The following is a 24411-nucleotide window of genomic DNA, read 5'->3' as shown; positions in this document are numbered from 1 at the left end:
TGTTTGTCTATGTTAGAGCCTCGCTTCAATTTGATTTGCTCTCAGAAGCAGGCACAAGCGTGACATTGAAAACATGTGTAAAAATAAAGTGTTAAATTTTCTGCTATACCACAAAATCGTTAAAAAGCCTAAGAACGAAAATCACGGCCAGAGCAAGCGCTATTATTGTCAATGTGCAGATGACATTAATATCGCTTGCTTTGGCCGTGATTTTCGTTCTAAGGCTTTTTAAGTTAACTCCTCTGTGTTACGTGTATCTAAACGTGATGCACAATAATATTATTATCGCTTGCTATGGCCGTGATTTTCGTTATAAGGGTTTTCACGCTTGCTGTATAACGTGTACGTAAAAATATCGATAAGGCTTTCCGTGTGTGACTCGAAAATTTTCAGATTGTCCTAGTGTGCCGCAAGTCAGAAAAGGTTGAGAACCACTGCTTTGTACAATATAAATTCATACTTTCATCTAGCTTTTAGTGGAAATCAGTTAAAATACATTTTAATCTTGATATAGTTTAGTGACATGTTTGTTTGAACTGAGATTTCCTTTTATTTTTGTTTTAATGAAGCAGACAGCAGCAGCTCGATACATAAAATGCCATAAGTTTTTATGAGTGATCCAAACTAAGTGTGCATGTAAAAGTCATTCATTGACAAGGTGATTACAAAGAAAGTGCCACAGCTGAGCACATTATTTCTCACAAATAGCATGGTATAGGAAGTTGAAATTGTACAGGATTGTAATGAGTATCATGTGAAAGGAAGGCCACTTTGATTTATTTCTGATTGGTATAAATGGCTCTTTTGATTGTAGTGTAATTCATCTAACCAACATGAAATTGACAAGTTTGCAGATAGGTGAGCTAGTAATATTACACTATAGGCTACAACATTAAAGCAGTACTGAGGGAATAGCAGAGTGCATAACATCTGCAGAGGGCTTTATTCCAGTGTTGTTGTTGTGTAATTACAAAAGAAATACAAGGAGATAGGTTGGATTTGTTGTAAACCATATAGAGCTCATCAACACCAAGTTAGCTGACGCTGTTGCTGAGGTCTGAAAAAGTCAGCTCAAGTGCATATGGATGCAGCAATGGATGTTTTGTTACCCTATGTCAGGATTTGGCAACTTCAACTGTTCAATGAGCTCTTCAGTCAACTTTGAAATGTTTCCTGAAATGCTGCATTATGTTTAAAGATTAAAAAAAATGAATTTAACCATTGTTAATTATATAAAAGACTAGGAGTTGGTGAACATTTTCCTGCCAATGTATTATTGAATGATGTAGCACATTTCACTCATTTTGAAACTGTCAACACATCCAACTGTATTATCTGGTTGGAAACTAATCCATATATAACATTTCCTAAACACCTTCATCATACTAAGGTGACAGGGTGGTGTGGTTTTTACAGCTGACTTTATTACTAGATCTTAACATTTCTGATACCTGTCAGCATGTGAAATGCAAACGTGTATATTTCATGCTGCAGGGTACTGTGCAATGAACATAACTAATGTTAGTTTCATCGACAGAATGTGATGGAAATTATTGTTTTCATGCAGAATGGTGATTCTTCACCTATTGGTAACTAGTTGGAACATATCTTGCAGGAACCTGTTAAAGGCAGAATAATTTCACATTTCTCTTCTTGTGAGTTGCCAACTCATTCAATGGGCCTGACATTAGTTAACTTCTGTTAATGTCAGTTAATGTCTGAAATTATACATATATCATGCGGATTCAAAGATACAATATTCTGGGAAGTGGCCAGCATACCAGATAAGATTTGTGAACTTAATATGATGTTCATTGTTACCTTAATGCAATGCATTCTGGATGCTAGGACAGCACATTTATAACGGTTGTTATTATTGATCAGACATTATGTGGTGCTCTTAATGGCATCATATGACAACTTTGGCCTTTATATCCACATAATATCCTTAATACCCCTGTGAAGTTTAACCTTCTTGTGCCATATTGGTTTTGAGATATGACATAATTACTGCAAAAAACTCTTTATAATCACAATTTCTTTTTATGTATTTTGCAATTGGTTTATTATAATGTAAGAAAATATATTGGATTGTGGTATTAAGTGCCTTCTAAAATACTATAAATTCTATCAAAAGAAAACATTATGTGGTTTGATTATCTGATATCGGTAAAGAATGATGAAATTTCGACTACTTACGCATGCTAATAAATCTAAATTTAAGTTACTTTCCAATTGAGATAAGTCCATTTGTTTCTTTGGCAATATTGTAGATACTTTCAAAATACATTGCTGATATAATGTTGCTGTTCATATATAGTTATAATAAATGAAACTTGATAACTTCCTGATTCAGACATTGCTGTCAGAAATATTTTAAAGTTGGAGAGAAAAATTGGATGTCCTGTTTTTATTGATGGTAGATAGCAGAGTTGGAAAGGTTTATAACTTTTTTTTCCAATTTTTATAGGTATAGAGATATATTCAAATGCTGGTATTTTAAGTTGGCATTTAGTTTCACCTGCATAAGAGGCCTTAAAGTCTTCACATGTGTATAAACAATGTGTGTGTGTTTTCTTATAGCAAAGTCACATCGAGCTATCTGCTGATGTAAATCCATAGAGGTTCCATTGTACTCGTGGGGCGCATGGAAAATGATCTATAAAGAATGACAATATGAACATTAGTGGATTCTAATGGTCAGAAGTATAGGTTGGCTGGCTTCACCTAACCTGAGCCAGCTTCTGCATAGGAACTAGTTTTGTAATCTTGATTTCATTTTTTTTTTATTGGAACTGAGTACTGTTTATGTGTAGATGGTATTGGAGAGTTTGGATTTTGACTGAAGGCTAAGCATGTTTGCCATTATCAAACGAATGACAACAAAGAACAGCACAGCTGATAAGGTATTGGTCAACAAAGTCACAGTGAAGCCAATGGACTGAGAAAGTTCACAGACATTGGGCATGTATGTTCCATGGATTATTTGATTATGAGTACATGTGAACCTACATACCAGTATCACTTGACAGTAGTAGTCTGTTGATTATTCCTCCCTAAAGATAGATTTTTGAGAGGAGTGTAATAGTTATAACCAGGCAGTTATAACTTTTTTCAACCTACACACTAGACTGACCATCTGATTAATAGGTATTCACCCAATTTCGTATTTTTAATCTGTTCTTTTACTGTTTAAGATCAAATTTTTTACTATTGGCTGTCATGTTCTTAAACTAGTCAGTGAAGTTCAGTTTCTTAATGTGCTGAAGCTTTGTAGTATTATAAAACTATTATAGTTGTTTGGCAAATAACAGTAGACATCCAGCACTTTCTTTTTGGCAATGAACTAGATTTTTATATTGACCCAAAGACACGTGGATCCAGCCTGACATTCCACCTAGTAAAATCCATGCTAAAAGATGCATTGCCAGGTCATTCATTGGACATTTGGGACCTAACTGATTCTGAAGTCTGGAGACCAAGCAGACCTAAGAGCCTTATACCTCATTGGACAGAGATGCAGAATCCACTAATGATTAGCTAAGCACCACCTTTGTACCAGTGGTACCAAGCCAGTGGTACTAGCGATGCAGACATGACAGTCAGCTTCCAAAACATTGTTATCAAGAAAGATGAATGGTAGGCACTTCAGTATCAAGAACCCTTTCCTTAAGTGTCTTATCATAATGTGTCTATAAACAATGAGCCACAAGTAGTGTACGTGCATTGGTCTGTGCAAAATATCACTATGTCTCTAAGCCAGAGAAGCCCTGTGACAGTTGAGGTTGTCCTAAAGGACAGCTGAATGTTGGGTGGCAGAGAAACACGTCTTCCAGAACTCAGCACCACAAATAACAAATAACACACCTTTGGAACCATTGTTGCTAGTAGCCAACAAACTGTGAAGATCTTATTGTCAGTGGTGTCATCAATAACAACAAAGGGATAAATTTCCCTTAACAGTCTTAAACACCTCAATCAGTATTTGAGATAGTATTTTTTTGAATTTATAATTTGTTCTGTGTGTGTGTGTGTTCATATATATATACAGGTAGGTAATTTGATGTTGTTTAAGTTATCTTTCTCCTTACCATTGTATTGAGCTCACACCTATTCTGCTCATGGTGTAATGGGCCTCTTGATGAATCTGATGTTGCCTGTAAAGTGAGAAATATTGAGTTTAAACAGTCTGGTAGATAGTTTAAGCTCAATAAAATGATGATACTTATTTTTGTAGAAGAGACTGTTTATTGTTCCTTGGGTAAGTATACACACGCAATGTTTGTGTTAGTGAATTAATAAAGATTGTTTGTTTAGTTGTTTTGAACCCAGTCTTTTTCTTTCATGAACTTAGTTTCTAAGAGATTCTGTTCTACTTCATAATATAAATATCTCATAGAATTTTCTATTGTTAAGTTTCTGTATCTAATTTTTCTGATACTAATGCAGCTCTACTTGAACACAGTATATTATTAAAGATTCCACATAGCTCACTGCATTAGCCTAAATTATACTCTCATAAAGATCTTATTATTAAGTACTGTATGGAAATAAAATCTTATCAGTTGAAAGTTGTAAATAACTATTTATACTGATTGATTAATTAAATCTTAATTGTAAGTGTAACTCAAGATAGTTTATACAACTTCATAACTGGCTATTATTTCCAACAGTCTCTTTTTTACATTGAAATTTGCATTTTTTCTGTTTTCATTTCAGGTAATGTATTAAGTTTTTTTACAGATGACCTAACTACAATTATGGCTGTCTTGTTTGTTGTTATTTTCAGGAAGTTCAAGTGTCTATCATAGATTCTGTTTCTTCACGTGAGAAAAGTACAGCATTTACTCAAACAGACTGTGGTGACTTGTCTGATAATCAAAAGTTTAAAAACATAAAACAAAGGGTATGTATTACCTATACCTGTATATATATTTGATATTTACATATAAAGCAGTTTAAGGCTGTCAATAAAATATTCAGTTCCAGACCACATAGAAGACTGAATATTGTTTGTGAGTTTGTAAAATTTTTATATCCAAATAATTATTTGTATTCACTATCTGTAATCATCATTATTTTAAATTGTATTTTTTTTTTTATATATATAAATGTATATTTGTGTTGACAAAGAAAATTGTGTGTATGTCTTGTTGGCAAGTATCATAAATTTGATACATATTAATATTTAAGTTTTAAATTAAAATTTCCAGAATATTTTTGAAATCATAATATGTAACATACATAACATAATAAATTGGAGACTTGTCCAAGATAAATTATAATATGTGACAGGAGAACTCCAACGATTGGACTGCAAGAAACAATAAGGAATAAGAAGTCATCCCATTATCATAGAATGGAGAAAGTAATTTATGTAGATTTACAGCATGAAAACAACATCCAAAAGTTTTATTTTAGGATTTTTTAAAGGTTGTATCCAAATGTTTATGGTTCTAATTCCTTTCGGTACTTGTTACAAATGGTCAGTGCTAGCTAGTGCAGGTATATCTGCTTCTCTAAGTGGTGAGTATAGAAGATGAATTATTAATTACTTTTTTAATGTTATCTGGTATATTGGCCCTGTGCATAACTAGGCACATAGGAAACATTCCCTTTTTGTAGTAATGAGATTTGTCTGTATCCAACCTTTTTCATTTGTATCAACCTTAACTTATATCAGCTCTTCCAATTTTCCAATTCTAGCTTTGGTTCTTACTTGTTGTGGTGTATTTCACCTGAGAATATTACAAAAGTAGACCATTTTCATGAGTGAAAAAATGGTTAACAATAAGTGTCTATGTTTACACTTTCCTGATTTTGTTACTGGTCATATGATCAAGATACATTTATGCGGCAGTTGAAATCGTATACTCATGAACAATTATGTATTTAAGTCTGGGATAGTAAGATTATATTCTGAAAGTTAAATTTTAAATTCTGTTAATTTTTTATGGTTTTTGCAGCATACTCAAAATGAGAAAAGTTGTAATTCTAAAAAAAACTGTAAATTTAATATCCTGTAGCTTTTAAACAGTTTTAAAATTAAATTTTTCAATCTTCAAAGATGTGTGTGTGTGTTTGATTCATTCAGCAGCTTTGTAATATTACTGTATTTTATAATATTACTATATTTTTAGTATCATTATTGATGTTGATAAAATATTTAAGTACATATTAATTGTAGTGATGTAAATATGGTCTCTCAAACACAGCTTGAACTACAAGATGAAATTAAGTCATTAGAAGAAGAAAGGAATGAATATTCAGTTAAAAACGAACATCTACAGAAAGAGGTGTACAAGCTAAATGAACAATTACGTATGGCCCATGAAGTCCACATGAATAAATTGACGCAGTTAAAGCAGGAAAAGGAGACTTCAGGCTGTGATCAGTTGCTCATCCAAGAAGCTCTAAGACAGGAAGTATTAAAGTTGAGAAAAGAACATTACTCAAAGCAGACAGTTTCCACAACTAGAGAAGTTGGCTACCCAGTTAATGGTAATTCTGAGGAATATGACTTCAATGCATAAAACATATTATTTGAGAAAGTTCATATATCAGTTAACATAAAGAAACATATTTAAGTACTGTATCTATTTTAGATATTTAGTTGATCATAGTGTAAGATGCATATATTATAGTTATGTGCCATTCCTAAAATGAAAAAAAAAAAAGATTCCAGGTTAATTGTTTTTAAATTTCAGTTCAGGACTTATCTAAGTAGACATGGTGCTAGTATACCAATATATAGCAAAATATACTTACTTTCACTGACAATATACAGTTTTGACAGAAAGTGTTTGTACCCCTGCATCCTGAGTGGGTTTTTGATCATAACTTAAAAAGTATCATGAGTAGGTGAATAGAAGTATAATATATTATAAATATTATACTAACACACATCTACATAAATTTGTATTTAAATAAAACGACAAATAAACTGTTTATAAACAAATAACCAAAAATAGGAGGAGCAGAAAGTGTTCATACAGTTCAGAAACTGTGAAAACATTGATATTCCCGTAAAAATTTTGTTTAGTTTGGCAAATAAATTACATTGTACCATTCCAGAACTAGACACTGGGTTCATAATTATTGGAATTTAGCCAGCAAAAAATGTACTTCCGGCAATTTAGAGCCGTCTCCGTCATTATCTGCTTGGTCATCATGGCGAACAAGAAACAACTGTCCAGTGATATAAAAAAAAAACAAATTATTGTAAAATACAAGTCTTGTGTTTCTCTTTCTGGTATTGCTACATAACTTGATGTGCCAAAATCTACTGTTGAAAGCATAATTGCCAAGTTTAAGTTTATAGGATCAACTGCTAACCTCCCTTGTTCTGTACGCCCCACCAAAATTCCAGAGAGAACCAAGAGGAAGGTTCTCAAAGAAGTTAGTAGGAACCCTCGTTTAACACATAATGACATACAGAAACTGGTAAGGGAAATTGGGGTTGAAGTAAGCACCTCTACAGTTACGAACATGTTATGCTCTTTTGTGTTTAAAGCATGCCGTCCATATTTAAAGCCTGTTCATATAGAAGTATGATTGAGGTATGCAAGAAAGCATATAGATAAATCCTTTACCTATTGGAAGAATATTCTTTGGTCAGACGAGACTAAAATCGAGCTTTTCGGCCACAATGATATTCGCTATAATTTCCGTAAGAAGGGGGAACGACATCTTCTAAAGAACATCGTCCGTACAGTTAAACATGGAGGTGGCTCGATCATGCTACGGGGTTCCTTTAGCTCTTCTGGTATAGGCAGCCTTCACCGCGTCAACGGAATCATAAAAAAAAGAAAAGTAAATTGATATATTAAGCACTTATATCAAGAATGATGCTCGGAACTTGCGGCTTGGGCGTCGTTGGATCTTCCAGCACGACAATGACCCTGAGTACACATCGAAATATGTGCAATCCTTGTTGTAGAGGAACCATATAAGCATTCTGGAGTGGCCATCACAGTCACCCGATCTTAACCCAATTGAAAATGTTTGGCATGAGTTGAAGACCAGGGTTCATCAGCGTCATCCGAAAAACTTGCTAAAGTTGGAGGCCTTCTGTAAAGAAGAATGGAAGAAAATACCAGTTGTACTGTCAAACAATAATGGAGGACTATGAGGAGTAATTATGCCAAGTAATTCACTTGAAAGGCAACACAACTGACCATTAAAGTAGACGCACAAACACTTTCTGCCCCTCCTATGTTTGGTTATTTGTTTATAAACAGTTTATTAGTCATTCAATTTACATAAAAATTTATGTAGATGTGTGTTAGTATAATATATATAATATACTATATGTTCATTATCCTAATCATGATACTTTTTAACTTATAAGGAAAAAACTACTCATGATGCAGGGGTACGAACACTTTCTGTCGTAACTGTAGCTATTTCTCAATTTCCAGGGTTTCCACTCTTTTCCCATCTAAGCATTGAAACTACTTGGTGCAGTCTTTTATATCACACTCAAATTTGAATACTCTATGCAAATTCTCCAGATACTGTATATAAGTACCTCATTCAGATAATGTAATCATTTTTTCTTGACAAAGCATTCGTCACAGGTTTCTATCAACAAGAGTGTTGTGATTATTAACTACTTATGTTATGATTTTGAACATTGTTGACACTCTATTATTTTTTATTTATGTTCATAAATTAATTTAAAAATATTACCAGTGGGTATGAATTTTCAATTTAATGTTTCTACTACAGAGATCAACCAGATCTCTTCCCTTCACCCTTTGCTATCTAGTGTTTATCAACACTCAGTTGAAGCTGTATGTGATATAATCATTTGTGAGATGAAGACATATGTGGACTGAGGGTGTTTCTCTGAATAGTTCTGAGGTGGCTTTTGCAAGTAACCAGGGAACAAGTGGCAGGAATTTAGAGTTGCTTCTTCTGATTTATTCTTTTACTAAGTCAGCCGTAACAGGGATCATTTTGATCAGTTGTCTCCAACATCTTTCCTTCAGTCGGTTACTTGGGTTTGTGAGGTTTTGGGGGTTTCTCCTATTGTATTTGACTCTACTCCTTCCTTATTAGCAGAAAGGGCAGCAAGTGATGTCTTGTTTTTTCCCCCTTCTCCTGATATTGCTATTTATACTGGGAGATTTGCTGCTCTGTTATGCAATAGAATAGCTGTGCCTTAACCCCCACATCTATTGGATCAGCATACTTTGGCTATCACCTTCATGAGAATATCTGTTTAAATTCTCAATGGATGGACCCCTTTTGGACCTGTAAGGTTTAGATTGAATCCTGAGATCACTTCAAACAGATCACATTTTCTTCCTGTTTACCTTACTATCGTACTGTCCTAAGTTATTTATCCTCATTCCAACTTTTGTATGAAGCATATCAACATTCCCCTCAGCAATTTGAGGGCAAGTTGTGGATTTTGCTGACATCTACATTAGTCAGTTTGTCTTCTTTAGTTCTTTCTTTGGTTTCCTGGTTAGTTTGTTGTTGAAATTTATTTGGTACAAACATGTTAGAAACTATTCATTTACCATCTTCTGTCTTCAGGGAACTACAGAAAACTCCTTTTCTTCATCCCATGTTATTTGCTGGAATTCCAGAGATATTAGAAGCCCAAATTTATACAGCCTGTTCACATTCTTATTTATTGTTTTTGGCTTCCTGCCTTTCTGGTGCTAATTTGGGAGTATTGGCCTGTAGGGTTTTCTGATCTCCTTCTTTAGTTCCCAGAACTGTTTGTTCCCATATTAGGATCTGTTCATACTCTCAAGGATTTTTAATTTGGGTGGACCAATTATAGTGGCTTTAGTGACTACCCTGTGGGTGAGGGAGTAGTGTGAGCATGGTTAAATTACTTTCTGGACATCTGGAGTTATTTCACCAGGGATCCATGGGCACTTTTAATTTTGTGGGCTCAATCTGTTACCTATTTATGTCCAATAGATCCACAACAAGTGGAATTTTGTTCCCAAGCCATAAGAGAGCTGTTAATCCAAAGGTCAATGGAGAGATTTGATCCTGTTTTTCTGGGATTTTATTCCCATTTATTTATTGTACTCATGAAGGTAGGAGATTGGCATTCAATCATTGATCTGTCTCTATTCAACCAATTATTAGATTATCCTCATTTTGCAATGAAATCTTTTCTCAACCTCTGGTAATTCTGTGCCAGGGTTCTGGATGACCAAGTTCAATGTAACCAATAGAATTTTCTCAGAGGTTTCTCAGGTTCATGCACAAAGGTCAGATGCTGCAGTTTAGGGCTCTACCTTTTGGTCTTGCATCAGCACCTTATGTCTTCTGCAGTGTTGTTTGAACATTTTCTCATCACCTGCATTTCTTGGGGCTGTGCGCACTTCATAATATTCACATCTGGCTCCTTTTGGCTTCATCCCTTCAATTAGCATAACAACACTCTCAGATTCTCCTTTCAGAAGCCACAGAAGCAGGCTTCTTTATTAGACTAGAGAAATCTATTTGGTCACTGACACAATATCTCGTGCATTTGGATGTGTTTTTCAGTGGATACTTAAGTCATACACAACCAACTCCTGTGGGCCTTCAAGCCATGGAAAGAGCCATCAGAAACTTATGTTTCCTTCTCTTACTACAGAGATGGTTCTCTCACTTTTGGCAATGTGGGTATCCCTCAAGTCTATCATTCCTTTGAGATAGACACATACGAGATCCCTTCAGTAGTTACTGCACTGCCAGTGGGTCATGCATTCTGATCCTTTGGATCATCCCATGTCATTACCCAAGAGCAACATCATTGATTACAAATGGTGGTTGGATCACAACAACATTGGAGCATCCATTCCACCACCTCGTCCTAATATCCATCTGTTCATAGATGCATCTCTTCAGTAATAGGGCAGCTTATTTTAAAGGTCAGAACTTCCAGGGACAGAAGATGTGTCTACCCTCCATATAAACATTATTGAACTCCTTGCAGTACACTGGGCACTGTTTCAAAGTCTTTCTTTTTCTTAAAGGGAAAAATTGTAATGGTACATTCTGACAATTCTATGATGTGGTATCTCATATTTCTTGTTTAGGAGGCACACATTCTTGAAACTATTGTTTTCATACCTTGGATCTTCTCTACTGGTTTTTAGCTTGTCATGTTCCCAGAGTGGCAAGTTTAGTTGCAGATCAATTATCTCAACCCAATTAACTTCTTCTAACAAAACAGATGATACATCATGAAGAAGTATCATCATTTCAGGTCTCCAACAATCGATGCATTTGTTACTCATTGAAAACATTGGCAGTAGATACATTCATTCAGGACTGAAAAGGATTACAGCTGTATGTCTTTCCCTCAAGTTGGCTATTGCCCTAGGTTCTGACAATGATTCATTCTCCTCTCTGTCATGTTCTCTTGGTTGCACTATATTGGCCAGCTGAAGCATTATTTCTGCTTCTTCAGTATTTGCATGAATGTGTACCTCCATTGGTAATTTGGTAATTCTGGTTGATAATTTACATGAAGCTTTCTGGTGGGGGGCATAACACTTCTCTTTGATCAATGTTGGTTTTCTATATTATTCATGGATGGAAGTCTACTATCTCGTAATTCTAAAAGTGAAGTGGTTTTCCATCCTACGTACTTGGTGGAGCACAGGTTCTACATCCTCTATATAATTATTCTGATAACTGTTAAAACTAAATTGACATTGTATTCCAGGAACTGGTTCATAGACAAAGTTTCTTTCTTGCTGAAATAATAGAAAGCAAATCCACACAAAGGAACTGGCTGAATTTTCTTTCAAACTACAGCTACAAATAGTAGTTAAGCAGGTGCACATAGCTAACATAAAAAAAACGCAATTTTTATGGAGACTAAAGTAAACTGCCATTACATACAGAATATTGTTTAGAGATAAAATTTACAGCAATTGTAGTCATTCTTTAGATATTAATAAGCAGTTTTATACATTTTTGACATAAACAAAAAAAAATCCTGAAGAAATACATATACAGGGTACCTGAAAATGAATATACCAAAAAAAGGGTTGAGTGACTTTATTGTTATTTGAGATAACAACAATTATTGAGTATAAAGATAAGAAGTAGGTTTGTAAATTTTAGTTTTAATTATTAATGGACTTCTACAAGTCTTCCATCATTCTCTATAATTAATCTACTTCTGCATTCAAATTCTGAGAAAACATTTTCCAACACAATGGTAGGGATGGATAAGATAACTTCACATATCTGATGTTTCAGTTCTTCAAGGTCTTTTGATTTGTTATGGTAGACTTTTATTTTCAAAAAACTTCAGAGATGAAAATTTAAAGGGGTTAACTTGGGTGTCCAAGAAGGCTATTTGATAGGTTCTCTCCTACCAATCCAACACTCTAAAAAAGTTTGATTTAAAAACTTTAATAATTCAAGCAGAGTGAGGTGGTGTTCCATCCTGTTGGAAGGTATCTCTTTGTAACAAACCAGAAGTTTTTTTGGAGTTGTGGAATAAAGAACTCTTGTAGCATATGTAGGTACAAATTCCCAGTAACACTATATTTGTCAAAAAAAAATTTTTTTTGGACACCCTGTATAGTAAACATCCTATTTGAGGAAACTTTGATAAAGAGTGTACTCCTACAAATGTATCTATAGATTTAGAAAAAAATTGTCTAAGTTATGAATCACATATGTTAATTGCTTGATCCATTGTAAAAAGTCTTACAGCTTATAGGCTATAGAACAAAAACTGTGGTCAGCAATTTCTAATTGTTAAACAATGCTCTCCATTTATAATTCTGACTGAATATGACTTTCAAATAGTAAAGTTTGTAAATGTTTCTGTCATTAAGTAGATCAAAATCTCATTTTAATCTCTACTGTAACCTTGGACAACCATACTGATTATGAATAAGAAGTTGTTTTTAAACTGAAATACTATATTTATATTCATTCTGGTGAAAAAAAAAGAGGATTGCAGAAAACATTTAAAACCAAATACAAACTGCTGTCTTAGCCATGTTATTTGATAATCCTTAGAGCAAGGTATGACAAGAATCTCTCAGTTGATTAATGTTTTTTTTTGTACTGTATACACATCTGAGACAAACTTTATAACCTCAGCAGCTCCACATTTTAACAAGTATGAAGAGGTTTGATTTTTAAAATATCAGAATAGCGAAACTTAAGAACTAGGAAAGTTGGTTTTGTTACTGAAGTCAAGATAAAATAATTTTGCTTTTTAATCAGTGTTGATCCATTTTTTAAGAAGTGGTGAGAGCAATTAGAAACTAAAAAGAAAATTTTCACATTTAAATCAGTAGAAAACATTCAGTAAATAGAAAAACTCCAGAAGTAGAGATGCTAATACAAATATCCCATCTTATAATGAGTTTAAAACTAAATTGATTAAACATTCAGTGAATAGAAAAACTACAGAAGTAGAGATCCTAATACAAATATCCCATCTTATAATGAGTTTAAAACTAAATTGATTAAACATTCAGTAAATAGAAAAACTCCAGAAGTAGAGATGCTAATACAAATATCCCATCTTATAATGAGTTTAAAACTAAATTGATTAAACATTCAGTGAATAGAAAAACTACAGAAGTAGAGATCCTAATACAAATATCCCATCTTATAATGAGTTTAAAACTAAATTGATTAAACATTCAGTAAATATAAAAACTCCAGAAGTAGAGATGCTAATACAAGTATCCCATCTAATAATTAATTTAAAACTAAATTGATTAAACTTCTAGATTGGATCATACTGAAACAGTTTTAGTTTCATTGTTTTATCTATTTTGTGATAATAGAGGGATTAGAACAAATTCCAGGTTGTAACATGTATCAGTATTTTCTGTGTAATCTCATTAACTCCTTTTATTTTTATGTGGATGATGTCCCAGTGAAATGATTTAAAGGCACTTAGAAGAGTGTGTTTAAGAAATTTAAGTGGTATTCCTATTAAAATTTGGTAAATAATTCAAATTTACATTCTATATTTTTATAACTTATTTGAATGAGCTGTCATGTTTTGTTAAAAGTTTTAGCATGCCAATGTGAACAAATAAATTCTGCATGAAGGAAATACAAAAAATTATTTTTAGCTGGTAATTTTTTAATTCAGGCAATACCATGAATCAAGCTATGTGCAGATGTATATATTAAAAATTGTATTCTTTACTACTGTCTTTTCATGTGATATTGTTTATTATTATGTATCATTGATACTATCTAGGAAATTGCATCATCCTTCAGGCAGCATGTAGAAGAAAGTAAAACAGTAACATCTGACTTCATAAATGCTGTATTAGTGAAACAAACTGCTCAAAATAAAATCATTAATGAATAGAAGTTAAAATATGCAGAAAACATTTGGAAAAACAAAATGAATGAAGAGTGCTAAAATATCAGCAAAGAATTTATGCAGAAAATGAAAGAACTGGAATTTGTTCTCAAACAAAAGTTTGAGGAAGAAAAAAGTGATATAGAGCAGAGATACAAGACTAAAATTTGTGTAATGGAAAAAGATTTAAAATACCAATTTGAAACAGAAAAAGGTGAAGATAGAAAATATATAGAATATTCATATCAGCAGAAAACTGAAATGTGGAACAGTTGCATGCTAATGAGAAACAAACTTTAAAAAATTACATTACGATGAACTTCAGGCTTTAAAAAAGGAACAAATTGAAAATCTAGAAAGTTTGAGTAAACAGTTAAATGACGATTACCAAAAACATATTTCTTTAACAAAAACTTGTAAAAATGGCTTTAGTTCTGTAAGAAATCTTTTTCAAAAGAAAAATAAACAAAGTATCAAATGTTTGCAGCAAGACTTTGAAAAGAAGCTCAAGTTTGTCTCTCATACAGTGAATATCAGTCACCAAGATGAAGTAAGTCAATTAAAGGGAAGCTTAAACAGTAAGTTCCAGAATGATGTATCTGCTGTAGAGATGGCTCACCAAGAACAGTTTCAGAGATTGGCAGAAGATATGAGGAGACACTGGGAAGTAGAAAAATCTGAACTTCAGAAATTTCATGCTGAAGAAATTGAAGACTTAAAGACTAAATGGAGTGTAGAAAAATCCAGGTTAGAAGAAGTGCATCAGGATGAAATTAACCATCTTAAGAAATGTTTTCAGCAGCAATTAGAAGAAATTCAACATACCATGCAACAAAATCAGCAAGAAGAGTTGAAAATTTTAGAAAAGACATCCAAGCAAAAAGTGGACAGCTTGCAAGTGCTTCTTAGAAACAGTAAGTTATTTATGCATGTTAAACATCTTATAAAGAGAAGTCTTGTTGAAAACAAAAGACCTGTTTTTGGAATACTAACTTTACTCTTGTTATGTATACATGATGAAGGTTAAACAATTCCCTTAAATGTTTATTTTCTGCAACTTTTAATATTTTGAGGCTATCCATAATCTAGATAAAATATTATTATTAACAACTATATCATTTGTGCAGCTGTTTCATCCTTGTTAATTAAAATATAGAATGTTCAGCTGCTTTACTTTGTACCATAATCTGCAATAGTTTAAAGTAAGTGAAAATACCAGTAAATTTAAAAACCTGATATTTGCAGTTATTTTAAACAGTCTGGGTTTGAATTGTACATATATTAGATTGAATCTAATAGGATCAGTATAGTATTACTATCAAAGAAACACAGTCAAATAAGTAAGAATAGGAGGCTCATTAAGCATGTGGTAACCACAAAACATTGACCAGTGACTGCAACAACCTTAACAGTTAACAACCTTTATTTCTTTCTTCTCAGTCAGGAATGATCTATTACTACAACCTTCATCTCCTTTGCTTTGAGTACTACTTTTCATTTGGATTTCATTCTCAAGTCTGTTTCTTTCCATCTCTTTATGCCAGCATTTCTTGTTTTCTTTATGTTCTAACTTTCTGATCCATTAACCTTGGGTTTATCTTTTATTCTTGCTTGTTGTTAGTTTTATGCTGCTTGTTTTAGCTAGTAGGATCCATTCTCATACCAAAATGCCTCATCCCCCCTCAAATTTGTGACTCTGTTGTTTTGATTTTTATGCTTTCATCTGTACGTTTTCTCTATTCCCTGTTATGGTTATCCATCTAGCCAGCCTGGGGATTAAACCTTTTACATCTGTATCTGAGACACTTCTTAGTGCATTTATAGACATTCATTCTTTTCTTTTCTTGGCCTCTTTCATTTTTTCTGCTCTATTACTCCATACTTCGAGTTTATTACTCTTAGGACTCATGGGGTCAAATTATTTTCCTCTTTCCTGTATGCCTTCCTAAGCATCCTTCTTGGTATGTCCTCCATTTGTTTTCTGTTCTTTCTCCTTTCTTCTCACATTGTCTTGATCCTTACTCTTTCCTTTGATCTTGTAACAGCATCTTTTATATATTTTGGCATTGTGTGGGCCTTTGCTTACCATATTCATAGTCCTGGGATTGTTATTCCTTGTTCAGAATTTTTCCTTCTGTTAGTGAATTTTTGGATGTTTTACCTCTTCTACCTTCATTTCTTTCATATAGATACTCAGTGTGGTTGGTACTTTGAGTTTTCTCTCCTCTTGTCTCAACTGAGTTCATCTTATCTTTTTTGAGCAGTGGTATATCTGGCTACCTGATTTTACACTTCTCATCCTCTTACTATACAAGAGACTTTTTTTTGTTTACAGGAACCCTGGGTTTCTTAGAATCCCTCATTCGTTTGGGGTAAACACTGATGTGTCTCCAACAATGGACCCTACAGACTCGTGGTTTTTATTCATAGAGTCATTTTTCTTTTTCTGAGCATCTCCTTGGGGTATTGTTGTGGTGATATTGCTGCATCTGGATAACTTCCTGCACTAACTTACTCTCACACAGGATCTTTTACTTTTTTATTGCTTTCATCTCTCCAGGCAAATTTCTGTTGAGGGCATGACTTTGAACATTTCATTGTTGGTCCTGTGCTTCTTCAACTTCAATATATGCAGCCCTCTCTTTGTTCTTTGGATGTTTCCTTGCCTTGTCTTGTTCTACCTAGGCTCTTACACAGTTGTTTCTCGTTCCAACCAGAATCAACATTGTTCTGGTTCATGAAATATTTTAAGTAGCAACCTCTCACATGAATGTGTCAGAAAGTTGAGCTATTCAATGTATTTATTTTGTGTTTCTTCTCTTTCTTCAACATCATTGTATGATTGTTCATACAGAAAAATCTAATCTGGTATGGTAGCTTATGTTGCTAATCAAAGTATTATTCTTGTAACCTGTGTATTTTTGCACTTTTGGTCTACTTGTTCTAATTAATTTAGTAGGTTCACCTTTGAACTTAAATTTCTGGTTTGATTTATATTATGCTATACTCACCAGATCATTGCCTTTTTTCTGACACAGTGAACTTTTCACTGTTTGCTTTTTTAGTGGATGGCCAAATCCTACAATTACAACTATACAAGGTTTTACTGCACATCTCACAGACTGTAAAATAGGCTTGTTGATAAAGAACTTGTTTAACAACTCAAACTACTACAACTATACAAGGTCTTATTGTACATCTCACAGACTGTAAAATAGGCTTGTTGATAAAGAACTTGTTTAACAACTCAAGCTACTACAACTATACAGGGTCTTACTAAGTAGTTTAAAATCCCTCTGTAATAAATAAAGTAAGTAGTTTAAAATCTCCCTTGGTAATAAATAAAGTAAATAGTTTTAAATCATTATGTAACAAATAAAGTACTTAGCTGAAAATTATTTCTGTAATAAATAAAATAAGTAGTTTAATAATCCTTCTGTAATAAAGTAAGTAGTTTAAAATCACTTTCTAATAATTAAAGTAAGTAGTTTAAAATCATTATATAATAAAAAATATAAGTGGTTTAAAATTTTTTCCATAATAAGTAAAGTCAGTAGTTTAAAATTATTAATTTTGTAATAAATAAAGCAAATTGTTTAAAATCCCTTCTATAATAAATAAAGTAAGTAATTTAAAATCATTATGTAAGAAATCAAGTAACTACTTTAAAAATATCTGTAATAAATAAAGTAAGTAGTTTAATATCCATTTTATATTAAAGTACATAGTTTCAAATACCTCTGTAATAAATGAAGTAAGTTTTGGAAAACCCTTTTGTAATAAATAAAGTAAGTAGTTTAAAATCCCTGTTTAATAAATAAAGTAAATAATTTAAAATCACTTCTGTAATAAATATAGTAAGTAGTTTAAAATCATTATCTAATAAATAAAGTAAGTAGTTTAAAATACCTCTTCATTAAATAAAGTTAGTAGTTGAAAATCCCTTTGTAATCAATTAAGTGAATAGTTTAAAATCCCTTCTGTTATAAATAAAATACGTAGTTTAATATCCCTTTGCAATAAATAAAGTAAGTAGTTTAAAATTATTTCTGTAATAAATAAACTAAGTAGTTTGAAATCCCTCGGTAATAAATAATGTAAATAGTTCAAAATCATTATACAATAAATAAAATATGTATTTTTAAAATCATTATGTAATATATAAAGTAAGTAGTTTAAAATTATTATGTAATAAATTAAGTAAGTGCCTTGAAATCATTACCTAATAAATAAAGTAAATAGTTCAAAATCTTTTCTGTAATAAATAATGTAAGTAATTTAAATTATTCCTGTAACAAATAAATTAATTAGCCTAAAATATTTCTGCAATGAATAAAATAAGTAGTTGAATATCCCTTCTGTAATAAAGTAAGTAGTTTAAAATCCCATTGTAAAAATAAAGTAACTGGTTTAAAATTATTTCTGTAATAAATAACGTAAGTAGTTTAAAATCATCATGCAATAAGTAAAGTAAGTAATTTACAATCATTATGTAATATATAAAGTAAGTTGTTTAAAATCATTAAGTAATAAATAAAGTATGTGGTTTAAAATTCTTTATGTAATAAATAAAGTAAATACTTTAAATTTTTTCCATAATAACTACAGTAAATAGTTTGAAAACATTATATAATAAATAAAATGAGAAGTTTAAAATTATTAATTTTGTAATAAATAAAGTAGTTAAAATCATTGTGTAACAAATAAAGTAATTAGTTTAAAATTATTTCTGTAATAAATAAGTAGTTTAATATCCCTTCTGTAATAAAGTAAGTAGTTTAAAATCTCTGTAATAAATAAATAAAGTATTTTAAAATCACTTTATTTATTACAAAGTAAATAGTTTAAAATTCCTTCTGTAATAAATTAAGTAATTTAAAATTGTATCAGTAATAAATAAATTAAGTAGCTTAAAATCATTATTTAATAGATAAAATAAGTAGTTGACAATCAATATGTAATTTATAAAGTAAGTATACTCTTCAAAAAAAGAAACGCAAAAGGCGAAATATGAGACACATTGTTAACAAGTTTATTCCGGGTAGTTCTCTATGACACGTGTGAAACTTTGCACATTCACTGCTGAACATCCAAAGTCTGCAAAGGCGAAGTCCACGCTCACTAGGTGAAGTTTAACGTCACTCAACTTCAATAACGAGTATGCCCCCCGTAAGCATCAATAACTGCTTGGCATCTCCTGCCCATGGAAGCGATGAGATGACGAATCACATCCTGTGGAATGGCTGTCCACTCAGCCTGCAAAGCTGCTGCAAGCCGAGATAGAGTCTGCGGTTGAGGTTAGTCGCCGTCGCAGACGTCGGTCCAACTCGTCCCAAAGATGTTCGATGGGGTTTAAATCTGGTGATCTGGTGGGCCAGGGAAGAATGTTCATGTTGTGGTGTCTCAAGAAGACAGTGGTGAGTCGGGCTGTGTGAGGACGGGCGTTGTCATGTTGAAAAACGTCGTTGACGTTCACCATGATGGGTTGCACATGGGGCCAAAGAATCTCGTAGACGGTTGCTACGGTCTGATCGGAAATCCGACGCAGCCCTGGTATGGTTAAGGCAGTAGACGTCGCAGTGGTGGTCCTATCCCGAAGGTGACGTAACCGGATGTTGCGATCTTGTGCGGGCGTGGTCACACGAGGTCTGCCAGATCGTGGACGGTCACGAGTTGATCCATATTGTTGGTGACGATTCCATAGCCTTGTGATGGTGCTTGGGTGGACATACACAGCTCTGGCAACATCTGATCGAGATTCACCTGCTTCCAAGCAAGCAATGGCGTTGTTGCGTTGTGCTTCAGTTAGTCTTGGGCGTGTCGGTGGCTTAACACTGAGCTATGGAAACCGAGAACCCGTCACTTTTATAGGATTTTGCACATGTTGCACTTGCAGAACATGCACATCTCTCAAACAAATTTATTGGACACGCATGCGTTTTGGCGAAAAATCCGATGTTTTCCTCCGTTTTCAAAGTGCACAACTTTTATTGTCATTTTGGTCTGACAATCAGTGTTTTACCACGTGTAACATCACATACTCTGAGCTTGTAACGTTATTACTTATATTTCTCTTTAAAATAACAAAAATATCCCTTTGCATCTCTTTTTTTGAAGAGTATAGTTTAAAATCATTATGGAATGAATAAAGTAAGTGGTTTAAAATTATTTCTGTAATTAATAAACTAAGCAGTTTAAACATATTTCTATAATAAATAAAGTAAACAGTTGAAAATCATTATTTAATAAATAAAGTGAGTAGTTTAAATTTATTAATTTTGTAATAAATAAATTAGTTTTAAATCCGTTTGTAATAAGTATAGTAAATAGATTAAAATCCCTTCTAGAATAAATAAATAGTAGTTTAAAATCCCTTTATAATAAATAAAGTAAGTAGTTGAATATCTCTTCTGTAATAAATTAAGTAGTTTAAAATCTCTCTGTACTAAATAAATAAAGTAGTTTAAAATCACTTTCTAGTAATTAAAGTAAGTAGTTTAAAATCATTAAGTAATAAATAAAGTAAGTGGTTTAAAATTCTTTCTGTAATTAATAAACTAGGTAGTTTAAATATTTTTCTATAATAAATAAAGTAAACAGGTGAAAATCATTAGTTAATAAATAAAGTGAGTAGTTTAAAATTATTAATTTTGTAATAAATAAAGTAGTTTAAAATCCCTTTGTAATAAAGTAAGTAGTTTCAAATCGTAATGTAAAAAATAAAGCAATTTGTTGAAAATTATTTCTGTAATAAATAAAATAAGTAGTTTAATATACCTTTTATAAAAAGTAAGTAGTTTAAAATCCCTCAGTAATAAATAAAGTTAGTAGTTTAAAATCCATTTGTAAAAATAAAGTAGATAGTTTAAATTCTTTATGCAATAAATAAAGTAAGTAGTTTAAAATCATAATGCAATAAATAAAGTAAGTAGTTTACAATCATTATGTAATAAACAAAGTAAGTAGTTTAAAATCATTAAGTAATGAATAAAGTAGGTGGATTAAAATTCTTTATGTAATAAATAAAGTAAGTACTTTAATTTTTTCCGTAATAAGTAAAGTAAATAGTGTCAAATCATTATTTAATAAATAAAGTGGGAAGTTTAAAATTATTAATTTTGTAATAAATAAAGTAGTGTAAATTTGTTTTGTAATAAACAGAGTAAGTAATTTAAAATTATTATGTAACAAAAATAGTAATTAGTTTTAAAATATTTCTGTAATGAATAAAATAAGTAGTTTAATATCCGTATTGTTATAAAGTAAGAAGATTGAAATCCCTCTGTAATAAATAAATAAATAAAGTAGTTTAAAATCACTTTCAAATACTTAAAGTAAGTAGTTTAAAATCATTAAGTAATAAATAAAGTAAGTGGTTTAAAAATATTTAAGTAATAAATAAAATATGAAGTTTAATATCCCTTCTGTAATAAAGTAAGTAGATTAAAATACCTCTTAACGGTAGGCTTAACGGTAAATTGTTGTGGTGATATGTCAGTATACTTTGTTATTCATTATATTCACTGATAGGTACTCTATTTTATTTTCACATGGTAAAATAACAGTTTCTTGACATCTCTTTAATATTCTTGCTTAGATAACACTTGGGGCTTTAGGCACAACCGTTCTTGATTTTAAGCAACAGACAAACAGGAAAAACCAGCCAGCCAATCAATTTACGGTACTCTTCGTCACAAGGGTGTTGTCTGTTTTTGTTTTCAAACGAAATAACGAGATTGACTGTCACCTTTATAACTCACCTATATCTTAAAGCTCAAAGCATATTCAGTGGAATCACGTCTCAAACCCTGGCTCCTACGATACGCAACCCAATATGTTAATCACTATACCACGCCTGACACGCATTCTTTAATATTTAATTAATAGCTTCAAGTTAAATAAAAAGGCATAAAAGGGTTAATCATAGATAACCATTCATGTATAACTTATGAATAATTTTCATTATTTCTTGTGATGGTTTTATATTATTCAGAAATAATCCAAACTAATTTAACATTTTACGTACATAAACCCGTGAATATGCTTATTTTATAGATACATTTGTTTCTCGTAATTTCTGTTTTATTTTTAACTAAATAGTTTTGTATGAAACAAATAATTTTCAACAGCTACTTCCTTTGTTTTTATTTTATAAACATGTTCGGTTAAACAGTGAATTTAATTTAAATAGTTGAATCAGATACGTCAGAAAGCAGTGTAAGACTAGAGGGAAGGCAGCTAGTCATCACCACCCACCGTCAACTCTTGAGATACTCTTTTGCCAACGAATAGTGGAATTGACCGTTACATTATAACGCCCCCGCGGCTGAAAGGGCGAGCATGTTTGGTGTGAAGGAGATTCGAACCTGTACCAGCAGACTGGGAGCCGAGCGACCCTAATCACCAGACCACGGACGAAAGACATAAAAAACGAGGAAGTGAAAACAAATTAAAAATTACAGTAAATGAAATCGTTGATTTATGATCTGAGGTGTAAATGAATCATGGATATAAAAACATACGTGCACCAGACACGATAAATTATTGAAGACTTGACAAAAATATCACACAAAATTGAGAAAAAAAAGAATGTTTTTCACAATAATATTGAATGATCATAATATGTACAATTCTTAAAAACAATAGTAATAGCAAAATGAGTGGGTAATTAAGGTGGAATATATTTGCTGAGTACGAGTTACGAGGTGTATGCTTCAGTATTAAAATAAATGATTCAGTATTACATGTTAAGTATTATTCTGGTGAGATTAAAGATATATCAAAGCATAAGAAAAGCCACCATGATGTATGGGGTGTTTTAAACAGGAGTGAGGTGATAAATTACAGATCAAATATGTGTAAGGTTAGACAAAATAGCGTCTATTTATACATAACATGAAGAAACAGGAAGAGAACATATGTGAAAAGAAATGTGGAAATGATCATACAAAAATAGAGAGAACGCGAAAAAGATCAACAAAGCGGGAAAGAAATTGTTAAGACTATTTTTGAATTATTCTAAGACTGTTCTCGGGTATAATTCTAGAATACGAAACAGGTGTTTGGACGGTAGTTAGTGAAATACCAGAGAAACTACAAAGGCAGCAAATGGAAAATAAGATAAAAGATTACAAGTTCAATAGAGTTTATAAAGACATTCGAAAGTAATAGGTAAATCCATTTTATCTAAACCAGTTACATTATAAAAAATTTAATAAGGATAGCAGTATTAAAATATAATATTAAAAAACTCAAAGGAATTAAATAATGATTAAGTGAATAAGTTAAGATTTGTAGTTTATATCAAGATAATTTATAAACAATGAAAGAGTCGACTAGAAAATATGGAATAGAAAACACAGTGAGATAAGAGAAAAATAAACATTGAAGAACATATTCCAAGAAACAACTGAGTTTTTAGAAGTTTATGTGTTTTTATTACGTCGCATGAAAACTAAAGAGTAAATATTAAAAAACTCTTAATGTTTGTTGAAATTCTCCATTTTCCCTAAATCTCAAAATAAGGAAAGACGAAACCTGTAAACGTACGGCCTGGTACCAATACAGAGGTTGGATTTTTTCAATGCTTGCGTTAGCTCGTCGAGTGTTGTTGAGTTAGAATATTTCCACTTTTATTCTGTTCCTGCAAAGGTGTAGGAACAAAAACAAGCTCTTGGCTTCTGGATTAAATATTATGCATTCTTCTGTTTCTACAGACAATGATTTTCTTAATTTTGGTGCATTTTTACTGGGAAAAATGGAGTAGCTCGTGCTTCGCGCTTCCTACGTCACTACTGTAATAATTTAAATTTAAGTGTAAAAATTTATTTGCGTCGTTTAGATAGAAATTAAGGCTTGTTTCTTTTATATCATAGCCATAGTGGACTACTTTCTGCTGTGCTTACCGCGGGAAATGGACCTCCTGATTTGAGTGTGTTGTAACCCTTAAACTTACCATTGTCCCATCAGAAAATGAAATGATAAAATATCTCCTTGGTAGGTTGGAGTTATTTAACAACAACAAAAAAAACTTTTCGAATGTTTTATTGAATTAAAATAATGAACATTAAATGTGGTCTCTTAAACCACAT

At 32.0% G+C, this 24411-nt stretch overlaps 1 protein-coding gene across 2 annotated transcripts; it reads left to right on the top strand.

The window, feature by feature from the left end:
• Nucleotides 1-256: 256 nt before the first annotated feature.
• Nucleotides 257-22882, top strand: LOC143228071 (uncharacterized). 2 transcript variants are annotated; one of them, XM_076459408.1, is made up of 5 exons: nt 257-423; nt 4790-4906; nt 6216-6501; nt 14213-15234; nt 22512-22882. In XM_076459408.1, exons 3-4 carry the CDS (start codon nt 6324-6326, stop codon nt 14251-14253), a joined length of 219 nt encoding a protein of 72 aa, XP_076315523.1. In that variant the 5' UTR covers nt 257-423; nt 4790-4906; nt 6216-6323; the 3' UTR covers nt 14254-15234; nt 22512-22882. The 2 variants fall into 2 exon arrangements, with proteins under 2 accessions (XP_076315523.1, XP_076315522.1); XM_076459407.1 differs by lacking the exons at nt 257-423; nt 4790-4906; nt 6216-6501 and having other exon boundaries at nt 14256-15234.
• Nucleotides 22883-24411: the final 1529 nt, after the last annotated feature.

The sequence above is a fragment of the Tachypleus tridentatus genome, chromosome 10, assembly GCF_004210375.1.
Source record: "Tachypleus tridentatus isolate NWPU-2018 chromosome 10, ASM421037v1, whole genome shotgun sequence".
Lineage (NCBI taxonomy): Eukaryota > Metazoa > Arthropoda > Merostomata > Xiphosura > Limulidae > Tachypleus > Tachypleus tridentatus.
Note: the sequence above shows the minus strand (reverse complement) of the source record. Positions and strands in the feature narration are given on the sequence as shown.

Coding starts and splice junctions, on each gene's coding strand:
- LOC143228071 (XM_076459407.1), top strand. CDS start 14,931: ATGGCTCACCAAGAACAGTTTCAGAGATTGGCAGAAGATATGAGGAGA. Junction 15,235..22,511: donor GCAAGTGCTTCTTAGAAACA/GTAAGTTATTTA, acceptor TAATTTAAATAG/TTGAATCAGATACGTCAGAA.